This window comes from Coregonus lavaretus (assembly GCF_964263955.1).
Source record: "Coregonus lavaretus genome assembly, chromosome: 20".
Lineage (NCBI taxonomy): Eukaryota > Metazoa > Chordata > Actinopteri > Salmoniformes > Salmonidae > Coregonus > Coregonus lavaretus.
The window spans coordinates 19,024,207-19,043,711 of NC_140007.1; the positions used below are offsets into that span (position 1 = coordinate 19,024,207).

The 19,505-nt window shown below is 43.2% G+C and overlaps 1 protein-coding gene across 1 annotated transcript in view; it reads right to left on the reverse strand.

Moving 5' to 3' along the window:
- Window positions 1–19,505, reverse strand: part of LOC311147419 (uncharacterized protein) — a gene marked incomplete at its 5' end in the record, with an annotated part of 75,282 nt that overhangs the window by 51,082 nt on the left and 4,695 nt on the right. Inside the window, 2 exons of the mRNA XM_084184121.1 lie at window positions 2,114–2,239; window positions 5,283–5,405. Of these exons, the coding sequence (XP_084040247.1) occupies window positions 2,114–2,239; window positions 5,283–5,405 (249 nt within the window). The remainder of the gene's footprint in view (window positions 1–2,113; window positions 2,240–5,282; window positions 5,406–19,505) is intronic.

Consider the following 19,505-nt stretch of genomic DNA (forward strand, 5'->3'; position numbering starts at 1 on the left):
AGGATCTGCGCTGCCAATGGACTTTGGGTAAGGACTGACGACTGCCAGGCACGATATCTGAAGCCAACCACTCCAGCACAGCTGTATCCTCTATCTATTATATCTGTAGAAGGAGGAAATCTGGGTGCTACAGTTTGGCCTAGTAGTCATTAACACAAGCTAGTAAGTACAGTATCGTTGGACAGAATCGGTGCAGTCTCCAGCCTTTAAGTACGTTTCAAATTTATCCCGGGCCATGGCTGCCAAACCCCTATATGGGGTCATACCAAATGGGCATGGGAAACCACAATGGCCACATGTGCATTTGAGTTTGTTTAAAGTGCTACTTTTATGAGTATGCAGTGTTTGTCCACGGTTTTCGTGAGCCTTGTTTGAGAAAATAATGTGGAGTTGGTAAGGAAAACACCAGGATGGAGTTATAGTCATGTAATTGCATCAGGTTTATTCAGCCCCACGACAAGACAGACAGACAAACAGACAGGAAGTGAGCTGTCGAAGCACAGTCCGAAAAGCAAACACAGTCAACACAGTCGGCACAGTCAACACAGCCAACACAGCCAGCACAGTCAGCATTTTGTTATTTCACCTCACCCCCGACATGGCAAACAAAGACAAAAAAGTTTGTGCTGCATGGAGATTTAAGCCCAAGGATGGACTGAGAAATTGCGTGCACACCCACATCCACTATAATGTTTAGGCACAACAGTGCAGTAACATTGATTACATAATTTACGACAACACTAGTGTAATACGACACATCATGGTGGATCATTGCTATCAGTCAACCACAGAACATATACAGTGGGGAGAACAATTATTTGATACACTGCCGATTTTGCAGGTTTTCCTACTTACAAAGCATGTAGAGGTCTGTAATTTGTATTTTATCATAGGTACACTTCAACTGTGAGAGACGGAATCTAAAACAAAAATCCCGAAAATCACATTGTATGATTTTTAAATAATTTTAATTTGCATTTTATTGCATGACATAAGTATTTGATCACCTACCAACCAGTAAGAATTCCGGCTCTCACAGCCTGTTAGTTTTTCTTTAAGAAGCCCTCCTGTTCTCCACTCATTACCTGTATTAACTGCACCTGTTTGAACTCGTTACCTGTATAAAAGACTCCTGTCCACACACTCAATCAAACAGACTCCAACCTCTCCACAATGGCCAAGACCAGAGAGCTGTGTAAGGACATCAGGGATAAAATTATAGACCTGCACAAGGCTGGGATGGGCTACAGGACAATAGGCAGGCAGCTTGGTGAGAAGGCAACAACTGTTGGCGCAATTATTAGAAAATGGAAGAAGTTCAAGATGACGGTCAATCACACTCGGTCTGGGGCTCCATGCAAGATCTCACCTCGTGGGGCATCAATGATCATGAGGAAGGTGAGGGATCAGCCCAGAACTACACGGCAGGACCTGGTCAATGACCTGAAGAGAGCTGGGACCACAGTCTCAAAGAAAACCATTAGTAACACACTACGCCGTCATGGATTAAAATCCTGGTCCCCCTGCTCAAGCCAGCGCATGTCCAGGCCCGTCTGAAGTTTGCCAATGACCATCTGGATGATCCAGAGGAGGAATGGGAGAAGGTAATGTGGTCTGATGAGACAAAAATAGAGCTTTTTGGTCTAAACTCCACTCGCCGTGTTTGGAGGAAGAAGAAGGATGAGTACAACCCCAAGGAAACCATCCCAACCGTGAAGCATGGAGGTGGAAACATAATTCTTTGGGGATGCTTTTCTGCAAAGGGGACAGGACGACTGCACCGTATTGAGGGGAGGATGGATGGGGCCATGTATCGCGAGATCTTGGCCAACAACCTCCTTCCCTCAGTAAGAGCATTGAAGATGGGTCGTGGCTGGGTCTTCCAGCATGACAACGACCCGAAACACACAGCCAGGGCAACTAAGGAATGGCTCCGTAAGAAGCATCTCAAGGTCCTGGAGTGGCCTAGCCAGTCTCCAGACCTGAACCCAATAGAAAATCTTTGGAGGGAGCTGAAAGTCCGTATTGCCCAGTGACAGCCCCGAAAACTGAAGGATCTGGAGAAGGTCTGTATGGAGGAGTGTTGTTTTTATGGCCGTCTAGCGGCACTTACACTTGCAGTGTTTGCCGTCCTCTGCAAGCTGATAGTTGGGTCTGCAGCGACACTGGTAGTGAGCAGGGGACAGCTGCACGCAGTCCTGCTCACAGCTTCCATTGCTGACGGCACAGGAGCGGACGGCTGGAGACAAACACACAGAGAGAGACAATAGATCAACAATTAGATCAACAAGGTGATGTATAGCAGAGCAGAATTCATGGTTCCTTCTATTAAGGCAAGTCGTCCAGGTCCTGAGGCAGCAAAGCATCCCCAAACCATCACATCACCACCACCATGCTTGACCTTTGGTATGATGTTCTTACTGTGGAATGCAGTGTTTGGTTTTCGCCAGGCATAATGGGACCCATCTCGTCCAAAAAGTTGACTCAAGTTTGCCAAAAAGCACCTGGATGATCATCAAGACTCTTGGAAGAACATTCTATGGACAGATGATTCAAAAGTATAACTTTTTGGACGACATGGTCCAGTAATGCCTTTATCTAATATTAGGTTTTGGTTGAAGATCTGATAACATTCAGTATCACAAATATGTAAAAGTAGAGAAAATTAGAAAGGGGGCATATACTTTTTCATAGCACTGTAGTTGATTGATTATCATGTGCTCTCAAAGTCTAATGCAGACAGACATTTTGACCACTTTTGTTTTTGGTTCAGATTATTTACATTGACACAGGCCCAGAGTTTTTCATGAGAGCAGGATAAACTCCTGGCCCTAACAACGACTAGTAATTGGTATGAACATTACAGTAGGTCTACTTTCTCTGACAGCAGGAGCAAGTGTTTGTCTATATGTTTTCTCACAAAGAGCAAGACACCACAAGATCATTTCAAACATTTGATTTATGCTAACCCAAGGTGAACTGTATCGCTTTATGAGAAGTAGCTGCTCCATTTTCATTTGGATGAACTCAGAAAAGGGAGTCCCAGTTTCAAAACCAAAACAGCCAATAAGCGTGCGGACAGCAGGGGGTACTTACGTGGCTCTTTGCAGTCGACCTTGTACAGAAACAACCCCTGCCACTAACCCCTAGGCCATTGGAACCTTATGTATATCTGACAGGAATGGATAGATATTAGCAAGATGGTAGTTGCTTAACCTTGCCCTCTAGGTGGAACTTGCAATATTGCTTACACCTATCCAGTCCTGTCAGATCTACTAAAGTACCTAGAGTGGTATAGGGGCAATGGGTTGTTTCTGGACAGGGCCTATGTTTATGGAGGAAAGCTGTGAGATCGTCAGTGGAAAGTATCAGGTCTTCCCCTGACTGGCAACGTGCCCCGGGAAGCCAACATGATTCAGCCGACAGGCTTGCTTTGACAGTTAGATTGCCCATTTGCTCTCCATTGTTAGTAAATCAATCAACACTCCATATAACCAATATCTGAGCCAGGTAGGCATACAGCATTGGTGCAAGTTTCACTTATTCTCAAAGAACAATGATAATTTTCCTAATGATGGATGAGTTGGCTCTTTTGACTTTGCTAAGATCAGATGAGACTGACTGTCTCCAGTTAGCTTCTATAGTACTTGCTCCTGGTTTCAGGAGGAATCACAGGAACAGAGCTCTTAGTGGAGGGAGGCTCCAGAGCACTCTGGTGTGAAGGGGGAGAGAGACATGCTTCTCTGGCTGGCTTGGTTCATCTGGGGATGCTAGGGGACAGTTGAGACTACTTACATAGGTCTACACATTTCTTTCAGGGAAAGAGAGAATTTAATTGAAAGGAAATTGAGCATTATCAAGAGTGAGTCTTTCATTTACATTTTTTTGAAGTAGGATCACACTAAGGGAGTTGTCAGTCATATCTTTTTCAGTAAGCCATATCACACAGTTTATTAAGGATGTCTTATGTTTTTCTACTGTTTGGAGCATCCTTGAGTTCGTCAGCTGCCTTTCATTTAAAGGAGGAAAACTAGGCCTGGTGAAAAACAGCGTGATAAGGATGAGACGGTTTGTTTGACACATCATGCCATCAGAGGTTTCCGTGCCATCAAAGCAGCCTGATTAAAATCGAAATAAATAACTTGATTGATTCCGCGCTTTTGGACTGCACACAGTTGCTGTGCATAAGACTAAAGTGAATCTAAGATTAGTGCGTGTGTCGAAGCACATGGTCTGCCGCTTCAATGGTGAAAAGGAAAAGCAATGTGGTTGAAAGTCTTTGTAGTTGAGCTAAGAGGACAGCATTGGGGGTGGCCAACCCTGGAGAGCTACAAGGGGTGTACATTTTGTTCCAGCCCAGCTTTAACAGTAACACACCTGATTCTACTAAATAGCTGCAGGACCTTGAACCAGGTATGTTAGTGCCGGGCTGGAACAAAAGCCTGCACACCCAGTAGCTCTCCAGGAAAAGGGGTTGGCCACCTGCACTCTAAATCATCACTCTGCGGAATTATATTCACCAACTGAGGTAGTGTAATTTGGCGCACATTTGGAGTATTAAAAACGTCAACAATATGAATGGATTCCCATCTCTGTGGTAATAACTCATTGAAAAATAACAGGCACACTAACATTTCATCCAGACCGGCTCTGGTCAAAGTCAATTGTGTTTCAACAGGCCTCAGGGCTTCCCACCCACTGAGCACACACTGGTTGAATCAACGTTGTTTCCACGTCATTTCAATTAAATTACGTTGAACCAATGTGGAATGGACGTTGAATTTACATCTGTGCCCGCTGTGCGGTAACGCCCTAATCAATCAGAGAGAGAGTTATCCTGACACGCTGTTGTTGTGTGCCATAGCCATGAATGAAAATAAGCTTTCTGATACAGCACTGGAACTCACAGAGGAAAAGAGAGGAGATCTATATGAGAGCGAGAGAGTGTGCGTGCGCGTGCACACGTATGTGAGAGAGAGAGAGAAACAGTGGGAAAGCTTGTCTGCTGCCAGCACAACAGACTCTTTGATTCCCCCTTTTGACACAAGCAGAAGGTGGAGACCACTCTTTCCCTGCTGTGATGTGAGACCCAGCTTCTCCCATAGCCTAGCTTCCAGACGGTGAGGGCAACAACTGAATACATCCAGTACGTTGGACCAGATCCACCTGTTTCAGCCCAAACCTCCCTCAACCCTGACCCCTTCACCCCTGACTTCAGTTGACCTTATGTGAACCGTCCATGACCATAGGTGACCCCTCCACACCCTCCCCTCGGATCTTACCGATGCAAGTTCGGCCATCTGTATGCAGACGGGTGCCCAGGTTGCATTCGCAGTAGTACGAGCCCCTGGTGTTGACGCATCGGTGCTGGCAGCCCCCATTGTAGACCTGACACTCATCAACATCTGTGGGTGAGAAATGACAAATCAGTGTAATCACTGTTTAATAGTAAAGTACAGTATATTGTGGTGGAAGAGCTCTGCCTAAGCCCAGGGCCGGCGTTATGAGTGGGGCTTAGGGGGCCTGGCCCGCCCTATCGTACCTCCTTGCCCGTCCAAATATTTAAATATTGATAATTGATTTGACCGAAAGACCCATCAATCTCACATAAATCATCCAAGCGAGCAAAACAGCGCCCCTCTGTCTCAGTATGTGTAGCCCATGTATCTGATGCTGTCTGGACAAAAATAGTATGGAATTAGCTTGAAGGGGGGGGTCTGTTGAGGCCCAGCTGTTCTATATATATCTTTTTTTATGTGTGCAGCACGTGCAGACATAGGAGGTCCCATGAATTTTTAAAATAATATAACCTTCCAACTGATTCGTTCTGGCACTGGTCCTGCCTAAGCACCAGAAGCCCCGCAGGCCCCTTATAGAGAAGCCTTTAGACACACACAGAGCATTCAGCAAGAAATACAGGCACATGCCAATCTCACAGGGTCAGGCGGTAACTGGAGACAGATGGACGAAGGCCAGGACGGTTAGCAAAGCAAGCACTTGAGGGCTGGTAAACACACACACACATACAACTAGCCCTCTAACCACAGAAGCCCTACGGCATCTTGACAACCAACCACTACAATGGCATTGTCTTCCGACAGGTGGCGTCCCTCCAACGCAACCATTGTCCTTCAAGCGACGTGTCTTGTAGGACGTGGAACTCATATTCAAAAATAAATATTCCCGAGCATCAGCCATTTAACAATGAAAACATAGTTACAATTTTTTTTTATATCACTGCGCTCTCGTATGACTCTCCATGAAATAGGCAGAATAACTAGCTAGCTACACTAAACAAAAATATAAGTGCAACATGTAAAGTGTTGGTCCCATGTTTCATGAGCTGAAATAAAAGATCACAGAAATGTTCCAGAAGCACAAAAAGCTTATTTCTCTAAAATTTTGTGCACAAATTTGTTTACATCCCTGAAGTGAGCATTTCTCCTTTGCCAAGATAATCTATCCACCTGACAGGTGTGGCATATCAAGAAGCTGATTAAACTGCATGATCATTACACAGGTGCACCTTGTGCTGGGGACAATAAAACGCCACTTTAAAATGTGCAGTTTTGTCACACAACACAGTGCCACAGATGTATCAAGTTTTGAGGGAGCAATTGGCATGCTGACTGCAGGAATTCTCACCAGCAGTTGTTGCCAGATAATTTAATGGTAATTTCTCTACCATAAGCTGCCTTCAACATCATTTTAGAGAATTTTGTAGTACGTCCAACCGGCCTCACAACCGCAGACCATGTGTATGGCGTCATGTGGGCGAGCAGTTTGCTGATGTCAACGTTGTGAACAGAGTGCCCCATGGTGGCGGAGGGGTTGTGATATGGGCAGGTATAAGCTACGGACAACGAACACAACTGCATTTTATCAATGGCCATTTGAATGCACAGAGATACCGTGGCGAGAGCCTGAGGCCCATTGTCGTGCCATTCATCCACCGCCATCACCTCATGTTTCCGCATGATAATGCACAGCTCCATGTCCTCACGGATCTATACACAATTCCTGGAAGCTGAAAATGTCCCAGTTCTTCCATGGCCTGCATACTCACCAGACATGTCACCAATTGAGCATATTTGGGATGCTCTGGCTCGGCTTGTTCCCGCCAATATCTAGCAACTTCGCACAGCCACTGAGGAGGAGTGGGACAACATTCCACAGGCCACAATCAACAGCCTGATCAACTCTATGAGAAGATGTGTTGCACTGCATGAGGCAAATTGGTGGTCACACCCCTACCTTTTTTTAAAGGTATCTGTGACCAACAGATGCATATCAGTATTCCCAGTCATGTGATGTCCATAGATTAGGGCCTAATGAATTTATTTCAATTGACTGATTTCCTTGTATGAACTATAACTCAGTAAAATCTTTGAAATTGTTGCATGTTGCGTTTATACTAAATGATTAAACACGTTGTGACAGTGATTTAATAGTTTCAATTTTGAGAAAAAAATTATCAAAGCGGTGTCTATCTCCTGCACAAATTCTGTGCAAGGAAGTCGGTCGCCAGTGCAGTAACTTAATCAGCTGCTTAGCTAACTGTTTAGCTAGCTTTCTGACATAGCTAGTTAGCTAGCTAGCTCTATCTTTACTGACATAAAAGCTTGCTTAAATTACACTGAAGTGGTAGACATACAGCTCCAAAATTAGGAGGGACTGTTATCAGAAATCAGTCCATAACTCAGCATGTTTCTCCACAATCGCTAACTTGTAACTAGTAAGTCCAAGCCTTGACCAAAACAAAAAAAGAGATGGCGGACAATCTCTCGCCTCAGATCCAGAACCAGTAGTAACCACAAACTTCAATGAAGGTTATCTTAAAAGTAAAATACTAATCTAACATTCCTGCACCTGAATAACATTGTTGCTGAGGTGGACTTGCTAGCCAGCTTCAGGTTTTGAGTTCTTAGCCATTTTCTAATAAAACAACTAGCAAAATAATTTGTAAAATTAGCCGGGTGGTTAGCAGCACCGTTTCAGTGACTGGCTCAGCTAGCAAGCTAATATTGAACAGATGTATGCTAGCTTTCGTGCCCATTGTTAAACTTCAGAAATACTGCTCCACGATTAATTCAGACAGCTTTGAGGCAGAAATGGGGTTCAGCAGACGATGTCACCTAGGTAATATTTTCTAATGTTAGACACCACATTGTAGCCAAACTTATTTAGATCTATCCCATTAGTCTTTGCGAGATATGAGACAGATCAGTGCAAGCAATGCTAAAATGGAGTATATCAACCCCATTTATCACAACAAAAATGTACCATACTCCCTGGATTAGGATTGGCACTGGAAAATTAACATATGGCCCCATACAAGCCTCCTCAAAGGCAGTAAACATAATCCAGTTCCTCTCCATAATAGCCAGTTTTATATGTCCTTCACAGGTCAGAGGTCAATGCTTCCCTTATAAAAAAAGATTGCAGTTTTGAAACTGCAGTAAAAGTGCAGTAACTGCAGTCGACTGTGGTATTTTGGATGCAATAATTGCAGAATATTTGCAGTGTACTGCAGTTATATTGCACTCTAACTGCAGTTACACTGCAAAATTATTTTGGATTCAGTATTTGCAGCATACTGCACTTATAATGCACTCTAACTGCAGTTATACTCCAGTCTACTGCAGTTATACTGCACTCTGACTGCAATCTTTTTTCGTAAGGGTTCTCTGTGACTCTATTAAAACTTTATCCAGAGGCCCCTATGACATTAAGTGTCCTTCAGGGGCCCGTTTGAAGACATTTTCTTCTGGATATCACCGCTTCGAAGAGCACTAGCATGGGGAAAATACATACTCAGCACAAACCTGCACCTATCAAAAACGTAATGGTTTCCTGCACAGTTGATTTTGCTCTATAAGCTACACTTTTGTTCTTCTAAGGAGCCACATCCATATAATCAACAAGATACATATTGCAGAAAACAGCAGTCATAACAAGTACAGAATGTCTCTATGAAGAGAATTGCTGACTTCGTCAAAGCAATGAAGTGACATTTTCTTAATAAGACAAGAGCTTATTCTTCATTCAAGATTTATGGAGAACAAACATGGTTTCCTTGGATTCTTTGATATACAGCCATCGTTCCACAATGTCAAGTACAGTAGCAATCCACGACATGCTTTACTGTTATCATTTCAAGGCACTGGGATCACTAGGCTCGCCTTTCAAGCCTATGAGAAACCATCTGTGACGCAGACATCCCCTACTTCCAACTTCAACAAAACCAGAGAGCACCAAAAGAAGACAAATGGCAGAATGAGAAATAGGCTATGAGGAGGTATTTGGCTTTTGACACAAAGACCGTTGAAATTGGATGTCCTCTGTTGTCCTCTGTCTTTTGGTCTGGAGCTATATTAGGGTCCACCAGGGGGCATGGGCCTGAAAGAGAGTGGCCCAGTTGCCATTAAAACTGTGCAGTGTGATAAGCAGTAATTGCCTGAAGTGATCAGCAAAATTATGTTTACTGGATTTATCTTGGTACCATGAGGGATTTGGAGTTACAGCAAAGTTCAATCTATGTATCAATCTATACGGAACAAAAATATAAACGCAACATGCAACAATTTCAACGATTTTACTGAGTTACAGTTCATATAAGGAAATCAGTCAATTGAAATAAATTAATTAGGCCCTAATCTATGGATTTCACATGACTGGGCAGGGGTGCAGCCATGGGTGGGCCTGTGAGGGCGTAAGTCCACCCACTTGGGAGCCAGGTCCACCCACTGGGGAGCCAGGCCCAGCCAATCAGAATGAGTTTTTCCCCAGAAAAGGGCTTCATTAAATAAATATTCCTCAGTTTCATCAGCTGTCTGAGTGGCTGGTCTCAGCCGATCCCACAGGTGAAGAAGCCGGATGTGGAAGTCCTGGGCTGGCATGGTTACACGTGGTATGCAGTTGTGAGGCCGGTCGGACGTACTGCCAAATTCTCTAAAACAACGTTGGAGGTGGCTTATGGTAGAGAAATGAACATTAAATTATCTGGCAACAGCTCTGTTGGACATTCCTGCAGTCAGCATGCCAATTGCACGCTCAAAACTTGATACATCTGTGGCATTGTGTTGTGTGACAAAACTGCACATTTTAAAGTGGCCTTTTATTGTCCCCAGCACAAGGTGCACCTGTGTAATGATCATACAGTTTAATAAGAAATAAGCTTTTTGTTCGTATGGAAAATTCGGTGATCTTCTATTTCAGCTCATGAAACACTTTACATGTTGCGTTTATATTTTTGTTCAGTATATATTTGAACATTTTGTTTGTGTGTCAGAGCAGACAGCATTGGCCGGCGGCAAGGTTTTTGTTGGATTTGATATTTGTCCAATGTACATATGCAGGAATATTTCCATTTCACATGGAATTTGGCCAAATAATCAAGTGTTGTGTCTGGGTGAGGTCAAGGTTGTCAGTTGAAATTACCTGAAAATCCATTAACAGACAAAACAAACTTTCTAAAATAAATGAAGCTGTCATTAACACGGCATTTAAACACTTTCCTCCCAGAAAGCCTTGCAGCCAAGAGACTCTTGCTGCCAGATGTCATCTGTTTTCACATGGCCACGAGGGTGTAATAGTTCTGCCCAAATTGTGGAGCTCAGAGACCCATTTATAGAATGTAAATTATATAAGGATTTGAAAATCTTGCTACTTTTCACAGCCAAGGGACAATTTACTGCTGAAGGGCCTTGAGACCGATTGGATGGAGAGAGAATCAAAATAAAAACAAAGAAATGTCCGGATTAATTAGTGGAACGACAAGAGATGGAAACAGAAAAATAACACAAAGAGGCTGAGAAATGAATGTTGCAGGGATCTTAGTTGCATTGCTTTAACATTCAGGAGCCAAACAAGGAGTTACTCAAAGTGAAACACCCATATTTCAAGTTGAACGACACATATCACCAACTGTTATACATATACAAACCAATTATGATTAAGAAGAACCACAACATCATGATTATTCCATGCTCTTCCAAATGACAATTTTCATACACTGGTATGGTGCTGGAGATAATGAATATAAGGCTGAGAAGTTGTGGAATATTGGTTAGGGGAGGGTTTGGCTGGCCGGAATGTCCTTGTCCCATCACACTCTAGCGACTCCTTGTGGTGGGCCGGGAGCATGCACGCTGACACGGTCGACCAGTTGTACAGTGTTTCCTCTGACAAATTGGTGCGGCTGGCTTCCGGGTTAAGCGAGCAGTGTGTCAAGAAGCAGCGCGGCTTGGCAGGGTCATGTTTCAGAGGACGCATGGCTCTCGACCTTCGCCTCTCCCGAGTCCGTACGGGAGTTGCAGTAATGGGACAAGACAGTAACTACCAATTGGGGTGAAAAAGGGGTAAAAAGTACAAAAGTAAAATAAACAAATAAAAATAAAGGACTCATCAGAAGTCTTAATTGGATTCAGGACTATTGTGATGATGATTAAAGTCCTGCCTATTCTACTCCAGGAGATAAATAAGTGTGTCTGACCCCTGGGGTCCACCGTACTTAGATGGCCAGCAGCCTTTGTGTAGATGGGGCGTCTGAACTGATATACAGTAGGCACTACTAACATATCTCTCACTGCGCTGGCAACCCCATTTACATTCTGCTGGCAAGAGATCTGGGTTGTCAATCATTGTCTTAAGGAGGTAGGCACTTTGACATGATATATGTTTTTTCCCAAATCGACAAAGGCATTAGTTATTTTTTACCAAACAAAACAATTGAGAAAAAATAGGGGAGGGGAGGATGAACTTTCTTCACATTACAACTTAACAAAATCTGGTCTAAGCATCAGTTCCATAACTTTATATCCTCTAGACAATTACAGGGTGAAACATGAAGATGAATCTCATAAGAAATGTTACCAGACAAAATGGCTGTTCACGGGTCGTGAATGTTAAGACTCCACAACAAAGTGGTCAGTACGCATTTCAATTTGAGAGATGATAGCTGTTTCCACATGTCATTAATCATATGGCTTCGAGTAATTTTATTAAGCTGCTAGTGTATGCAAGATGTGACAGGTTTTCATAAGACGCAGCCAACAGGGAGATCAAATCCAAAGCCACATCAACACTGATGGAAAATGGGGATTCATGAAACATGCCATGCAGACTTTACACACTGGCGCGCACGTACACACACACACGCTCACACAAGCTCGCTAGCAAGCACGCACGCTCAGACCTCACAATTGTTAATAAAGCAGGAAACAAGGAACAACAGCCAACGGCCCATTTCCATAAAATTATGTTTATCTGTGCAGAACATACACTGTGTGCACAAAACATTAGGAACGCCTGCTCTTTCCATGACATAGACTGACCAGGTGAATCCAGGTGAAAGCTATGATCCCTTATTGATGTCACTTGTTAAATCCACTTCAATTAGTGTAGATGAAGGGGAGGAAACAGGTTAAAGAAGGATTTTTAAGCCTTGATACATGGATTGTGTATGTGTGCCATTCAGAGGTTAGAGCAGGGGTGTCAAACGTACGGCCCGCGGGCCGGATCAGGCCCGCAAACGGGTTTAATCCGGCCCGCGAGATGATTTAAAAAAAAAATATATATATATTTTTTATTTTTATTTTTTTTAAGTAAAAATGCGCTGCAATTTTTCTATAAAATAAACTGCTGTTCCAATTGCGTCCACTGTATGGCGCAATAGCAATTGTGTTAAGCAAGCAAACTGTTTATACCGGGGCAGAGCAAGTAGGTCAAGCACGTGCAGCCAATGAGCTACTTTGTTTTGCCCGCGATATTTATTACGGCTTCTACTTTTAACATTATGTGCTTTGGCACCCTCATTGCCCCAATATGTCTCTGTCAAAAAAGAGAAAAGTGGACGCAGAGTGCAGAGTGTTCCAAGAAAAATGGTAATCCTATTTAATCACGGAATTGAATGGGAAAGCTGTATGTTTGGTGTGTTCAGAGCATGTTGCATTTGTAAAAACATGCATGATGAAGGCAGCGGAGATTGTGTGCCCTGAAAAGCGGCAGGCTTTTGCAAATATCTCAGGCTCCAGCTTTATGTTGTATGTTGATCGTATTAAAACAAAGAAAACAATCTGAAGTTGTTGTTTTTAAGTTATATATATACCATGATTTTTCCGGCCCGGCCCACTTGGGAATAGATTTTCCTCCATGTGGCCCCTGAGCTAAAATGAGTTTGACACCCCTGGGTTAGAGTGTGTCAAGAACTGCAACGGTAATAGTTTTTTCACACTCAACAGTTTCCCACGTGTATCAAGAATGGTCCACCACCCAAAGGACATCCAGCCAACTTGACGCAACTGTGGGAAGCATTAGAGTTAACATGGCCCAGCAACCCTGTGGAACGCTTTCGACACCTTGTAGAGTCCATGCCCCGACGAATTGAGGCAGTTCTGAGGGCAAAAGGGGGTGCAACTCAATATTATAAAGGTATTCCTAATGTTTTGTACATTCAGCGTATACTAGCCTCCGGTTTCAGTGCAGTAAAAGACATACTACACTGTAACATACAGTGCATTCAGAAAGTATTCAGACCCCTTGACTTTTTCCACATTTTGTTGCATTACAGCCTTATTCTAAAGTGGATTAAATAGTTTTTTTCCCTCATCAATCTACACACAATACCCCATAATGACAGAAAAAACAGGTTTTTAAACATTTTTGCAAATGTATCAACTAAAAAAAACGGAAATATCACATTTACATAAGTATTCAGACCCTTTACTCAGTACTTTTTTGAAGTACCTTTGGCAGCGATTACAGCCTCAAGTCTCTTGGGTATGATGCTATAAGCTTGGCACCCCTGTATTTGGGGAGTTTCTCCCATTTTTCTCTGCAGATCCTCTCAAGCTCTGTCAGGTTGGATGGGGAGAGTCGCTGCACAGCTATTTTCAGGTCTCTCCAGAGATGTTTGATCGAGTTCAAATCCGGGCTCTAGCTGGGCCACTCAAGGACATTTAGAGACTTGTCCCGAAGCCACTCCTGCGTTGTCTTGGCTGTGTGCTTAGGGTTGTTGTCCTGTTGGAAGGTGAACCTTCGCCAAAGTCTGAGATCCTGAGCGCTTTGGAGCAGATTTTCATCAAGGATCTCTCTATACTTTGCTCCGTTCATCTTTCCCTCGATCCTGATTAGTCTCCCAGTCCCTGCCGCTGAAATACATCCCCACAGCATGAGGCTGCCACCACCATGCTTCACAGTAGGGATGGTGCCAGGTTTCCTCCAGACGTGACACTTGGCATTCAGGCTAAAGAGTTCAATCTTGGTTTCATCAGACCAGAGAATCATGTTTCTCATGGTCTGAGAGTCTTTAGGTGCCTTTTGGGAAACTCCAAGCGGGCTGTCATGTGTCTTTTCCTGAGGAGTGGCTTCCATTTGGCCACGGTACCATAAAGGCCTGATTGGTGGAGTACTGCAGAGATGGTTGTCCTTCTGGAAGGTTCTCCCATCTCCACAGAGGAACTCTGGAGCTCTGTCAGAGTGACCATCGGGTTCTTGGTCACCTCCCTGACCAAGGCCCTTCTCCCCCGATTGCTCAGTTTGGCCAGGTGGCCAGCTCTAGGAAGAGTCTTGGTGGTTCCAAACTTCTTCCATTTAAGAATGATGGAGGCCACGGTGTTCTTGCGGTCCTTCAATGCTACAGAAATGTTTGGGTTCCTTCCACAGATCTGTGCCTCGACACAATCCTGTCTCAGAGCTCTACGGACAATTCCTTAGACCTCATGGCTTGGTTTTTGCTCTGACATGCACTGTCAACTGTGGGGCCTTATATAGACAGTTGTGTGCCTTTCCAAATCATGTCCAATCAATTGAATTTACCACAGATGGACTCCAATGAAGTTGTAGAAACATTAAGGATGATCAATGGAAACAGGATGCACCTGAGCTCAATTTCGAGTCTCATAGCAAAGGGTCTGAATACTTATGTAAATAAAAAAATTCTACAAACCTGTTTTCGCTTTGTCATTATGGGGTATTGTGTGTAGATTGATGAGGGAATGTTTTTATTTAATCAATTTTAGAATAAGCCTGTAACGTAACAAAATGTGGAAAAAGTCAATGGGTCTGAATACTTTCCGAATGCACTGTAGTCTAGGAGAGACTGGGTTGTCTTACGGGTTGGTTGTCACAGTGCTAATGACTCTCAATCTAAATGGTGTAATATTTTTAAGGTTCAAATGTGTGAATTCTTTGAAAGAACTCGTCCACCTGGTCAATTCATGTTAGCATGACTAAACACTGAGATGATTGGAATTCATGTGTTTTTCATAGGTGAAAGTAAAGAAATACATTTTCTTTGTAAATGTTTGAATTATGGGAGTATCCATGAACAATTATGTTTGTTGAAAAGAGGGAAAGAAGAGCTATATTTTGTGCATGTGCTATAAAGAGCCCCCTTCATTGCCTCTCTTACACGCGTTTTCTGTCACACAACCACACGTCTGCAAACACCCTAAAAATTTACTCAAAATGTAATATGTTATTCTCACAGCATAAAATGCAGAATTATGTTAGGAATATCGTTAGATCAAAGAAAGGAGTGGCTAGTTCTAAGACTCTGTATGCAATAAGCTACTAGCAAACAGTGTGACAACCAACCCCATACTGTGTGACAACCAACCACGCTATGGCACTGTGGACAGAGTGTGTTTGATGGTTTACAAAAGCGTCCCCATTTCAACCCATCTTATCCTAATATTGAAAAGAGTATTGTCAGATAGACTGGTGCTGAGAAATACACACAACAGTAAAAAGTGTGACAACCAACCCCAGTCTCCCCTACACATTTACAGTGTATGCAAAAGTGTGCCTCCCAAACAGTGTACCAATCGAGCACATGCAGACTCTACAGACTAACGAGGACCACCTGCCCGAGAGATCTGCAAAGAATCTTAATCGCTGTGGCCCGGAGCGCTGATGGGAGGCTAAATGAATGCACCTTGTGTGTGTGTCTGTGCGTGCATGTGTGTCACTCACACACATGGTCAGCGAGGACATTAACAGCAGCACTGTTTCACACAGAATCATTAGAGCATGATTACACCACTGTGAGTAAAAGTGGGACATGATCTGGTATGACAATACAGTACATTCCCACCCAGCAACCAATTGTTATTGGTGAAGCCAAATGTATGCAACAGCTTAGCATGGAGTAGTGGTTAAAGCTTAGGCATTTGCTCTGGTGCTGGAGCATTTAGGATATAGCCAAGCTAGGAAATGTATCTGGTGCACATACCTGGGGGTCAGTTGTGCATAGACAGGTAGTGGGAGATGAAGAGAGAGAGAGAGAGCGCGTTGTCGCAATACCAGAATTTTGACTTTGATACCGATACCAAGTTTAGCATCACAATACTCGATACCATCACGATACTTGATACCAAAATGATACCACGGCAACAAAAGAAGACGTTTTAGCCAAAGTAACAGAATGGCCCTTGATCCAGACAGATCTTTTGAGTTCAATATCATTACATTTGACGTTTTTTTTTTTTTTTTTTTACAACATAACTGCATAATGGTAATCATTTATTTGAATGGTAAATCTTTATTGATAAACTGAGTAAATCAAGATCTATCTGTATTTATTATGGATCCCCATTAGCTGCTGCCAAGGCAGCAGCTACTCTTCCTGGGGTACAGCACAATTAAGGCAGTTATACAATTTTAAAAACATTACAATACATTCACAGATTTCACAACACACTGTGTGCCCTCAGGCCCCTACTCCACCACTACCGCATATCTACAGTACAAAAATCCATGTGTCCATGTGTGTATAGTGCGTATGTTATCGTGTGTGTGAATGCATGTGTCTGCGCCTATGTTTGTGTTGCTTCACAGTCCCCGCTGTTCCATAAGGTGTATTTTTATCTAATTTTACTGCCTGCATCAGTTACTTGATGTGGAATAGAGTTCCATATAGTCATGGCTCTATGTAGTACTGTGCGCCTCCCATAGTCTGTTCTGGACTTGGGAACTGTGAAGAGACCTCTTGTCTTGTGGGGTATGCATGGATGTCTGAGTTGTGCGCCAGTAGTTCAAACAGACAGCTCGGTGCATTCAACATGTCAATACCTCTCATAAATACAAGTAGTGATGAAGTCAATCTCTCCTCCACTTTGAGCCAGGAGATTGACATGCATATTATTAAAGTTAGCTCTCTGTGTACATCCAAGGGCCAGCCATGCTGCCCTGTTCTGAGCCAATTGCAATTTTCCTAAGTCCCTTTTTGTGGCACCTGACCACACGACTGAACAGTAGTCCAGGTGCGACAAAACTAGGGCCTGTAGGACCTGCCTTGTTTATAATGCTGTTAAGAAGGTAGAGCAGCGCTTTATTATGGAAACACTTCTCCCCATCTTAGCTACTGTTGTAGCAATATGTTTTGACCATGACAGTTTACAATCAAGGGTTACTCCAAGCAGCTTAGCCATCTCAACTTGCTCAATTTCCACATTATTTATTACAAGATTTAGTTGAGGTTTAGGGTTTAGTGAATTATTTGTCCCAAATACAATGCTTTTAGTTGTAGAAATATTTAGGACTAACTTATTCCTTGCCACCCACTCTGACACTAACTGCAGCTCTTTGTTAAGTGTTGCAGTCATTTCAGTCGCTGTATTAGCTGACATGTATAGTGTTGAGTCATCCGCATACATAGACACACAGGCTTTACTCAAAGCCAGTGGCATGTCGTTAGTAAAGATTGGAAAAAGTAAGGGGCCTAGTCAGCTGCCCTGGGGAATTCCTGATTCTACCTGGATTATGTTGCAGAGGCTTCCATTAAAGAACACCCTCTGTGTTCTGTTAGACAGGAAACTCTTTATCCACAATATAGCAGGGGGTGTAAAGCCATAACAAATACAGTACCAGTCAAAAGTTTGGACACACCTACTCATTCCAATGGTTTTTCTTAATTTTTTACATTGTAGAATAATAGTGAAGACATCAAAACAATGAAATAACACATATGGAATCATGTAGTAACCACAAAAGTGTTAAACAAATCAAAATATGTTTTATATTTGAGATTCTTCAAATAGCCACCCTTTGCCTTGATGACAGCTTTGCACACTCTTGGCAATCTCACAACCAGCTTCACCTGGAATGCTTTTCCAACAGTCTTGAAGGAGTTCCCACATATGCTGAGCACTTGTTGGCTGCTTTTCCTTCACTCTGCTGTCCGACTCATCCCAAACCATCTCAATTGGGTTGAGGTCGGGGGATTGTGGAGGCCAGGTCATCTGATGCAGCACTCCATCACTCTCCTTCTTGGTAAAATAGCCCTTACACAGCCTGGAGGTGTGTTGGGTCATTGTCCAAATGATAGTCCCAAAACAGCCCAAAACAGATGGGATGGCGTATCGCTGCAGAATGCTGTGGTAACCATGCTGGAATTCTAAATAAATCACAGACAGTGTCACCAGCAACCATGCAGCAACCAAAAAAGTGTTCAACAAATCTAAATATGTTTTATATTTTAGATTCTTCAAAATAGCCACCCTTTTCCTTGATGACAGCTTTACACACTTTTGGCATTCTCTCAACCAGATTCATGAGGTAATCACCTGGAATGCAAATCAATTAACAGGTGTGCCTTCTTAAAAGTTAATTTATGGAATTTATTTCCTTCTTAATGCGTTTGAGCCAATCAATTGTGTTGTGACAAGGTAGGGGTGGTATACAGAAGATAGCCCTATTTTGTAAAAGACCAAGTCCATATTATGGCAAGAACAGCTCAAATAAGCAAAGAGAAACAACAGTCCATCATTACTTTAAGACATGAAGGTCAGTCAATACGGAACATTTCAAGAACTTTGAAAGTTTCTTCAAGTGCAGTCGAAAAAACCATCAAGCACCATACATCTGCTGCAGAGGATAAGTTCATTAGAGTTACCAGCCTCAGAAATTACAGCCCAAATAAATGCTTCACGGAGTTCAAGTAACAGACACATCTCAACATCAACTGTTCAGAGGAGACTGCGTGAATCAGGCCTTCATGGTCGAATTGCTGCAAAGAAACCACTACTAAAGGACACCAATAAGAAGAAGAGACTTGCTTTGGCCAAGAAACACGAGCAATGGACATTAGACCGGTGGAAATCTGTCCTTTGGTCTGATGAGTCCAAATTTGCGATTTTTGGTTACAACCACCGTGTCTTTGTGAGACGCAGAGTAGGTGAACAGATGATCTCTGCATGTGTGGTTCCCACCGTGAAGCACGGAGGAGGAGGTGTCATGGTGTGGGGGTGCTTTGCTGGTGACAGTGTCTGTGATTTATTTAGAATTCAAGGCACACTTAACACTTCTGCAGCGATACGCCATCCCATCTGGTTTCCGCTTAGTGGGCTCCTCCAGGCTGTGTAAGGGCTATTTGACCAAGAAGGAGCATGATGGAGTGATGGAGTGCTGCATCAGATGACCTGGCCTCTACAATTACCCAAACTCAACCCAATTGAGATGGTTTGGGATGAGTTGGACCGCAGAGTGAAGGAAAAGCAGCCAAC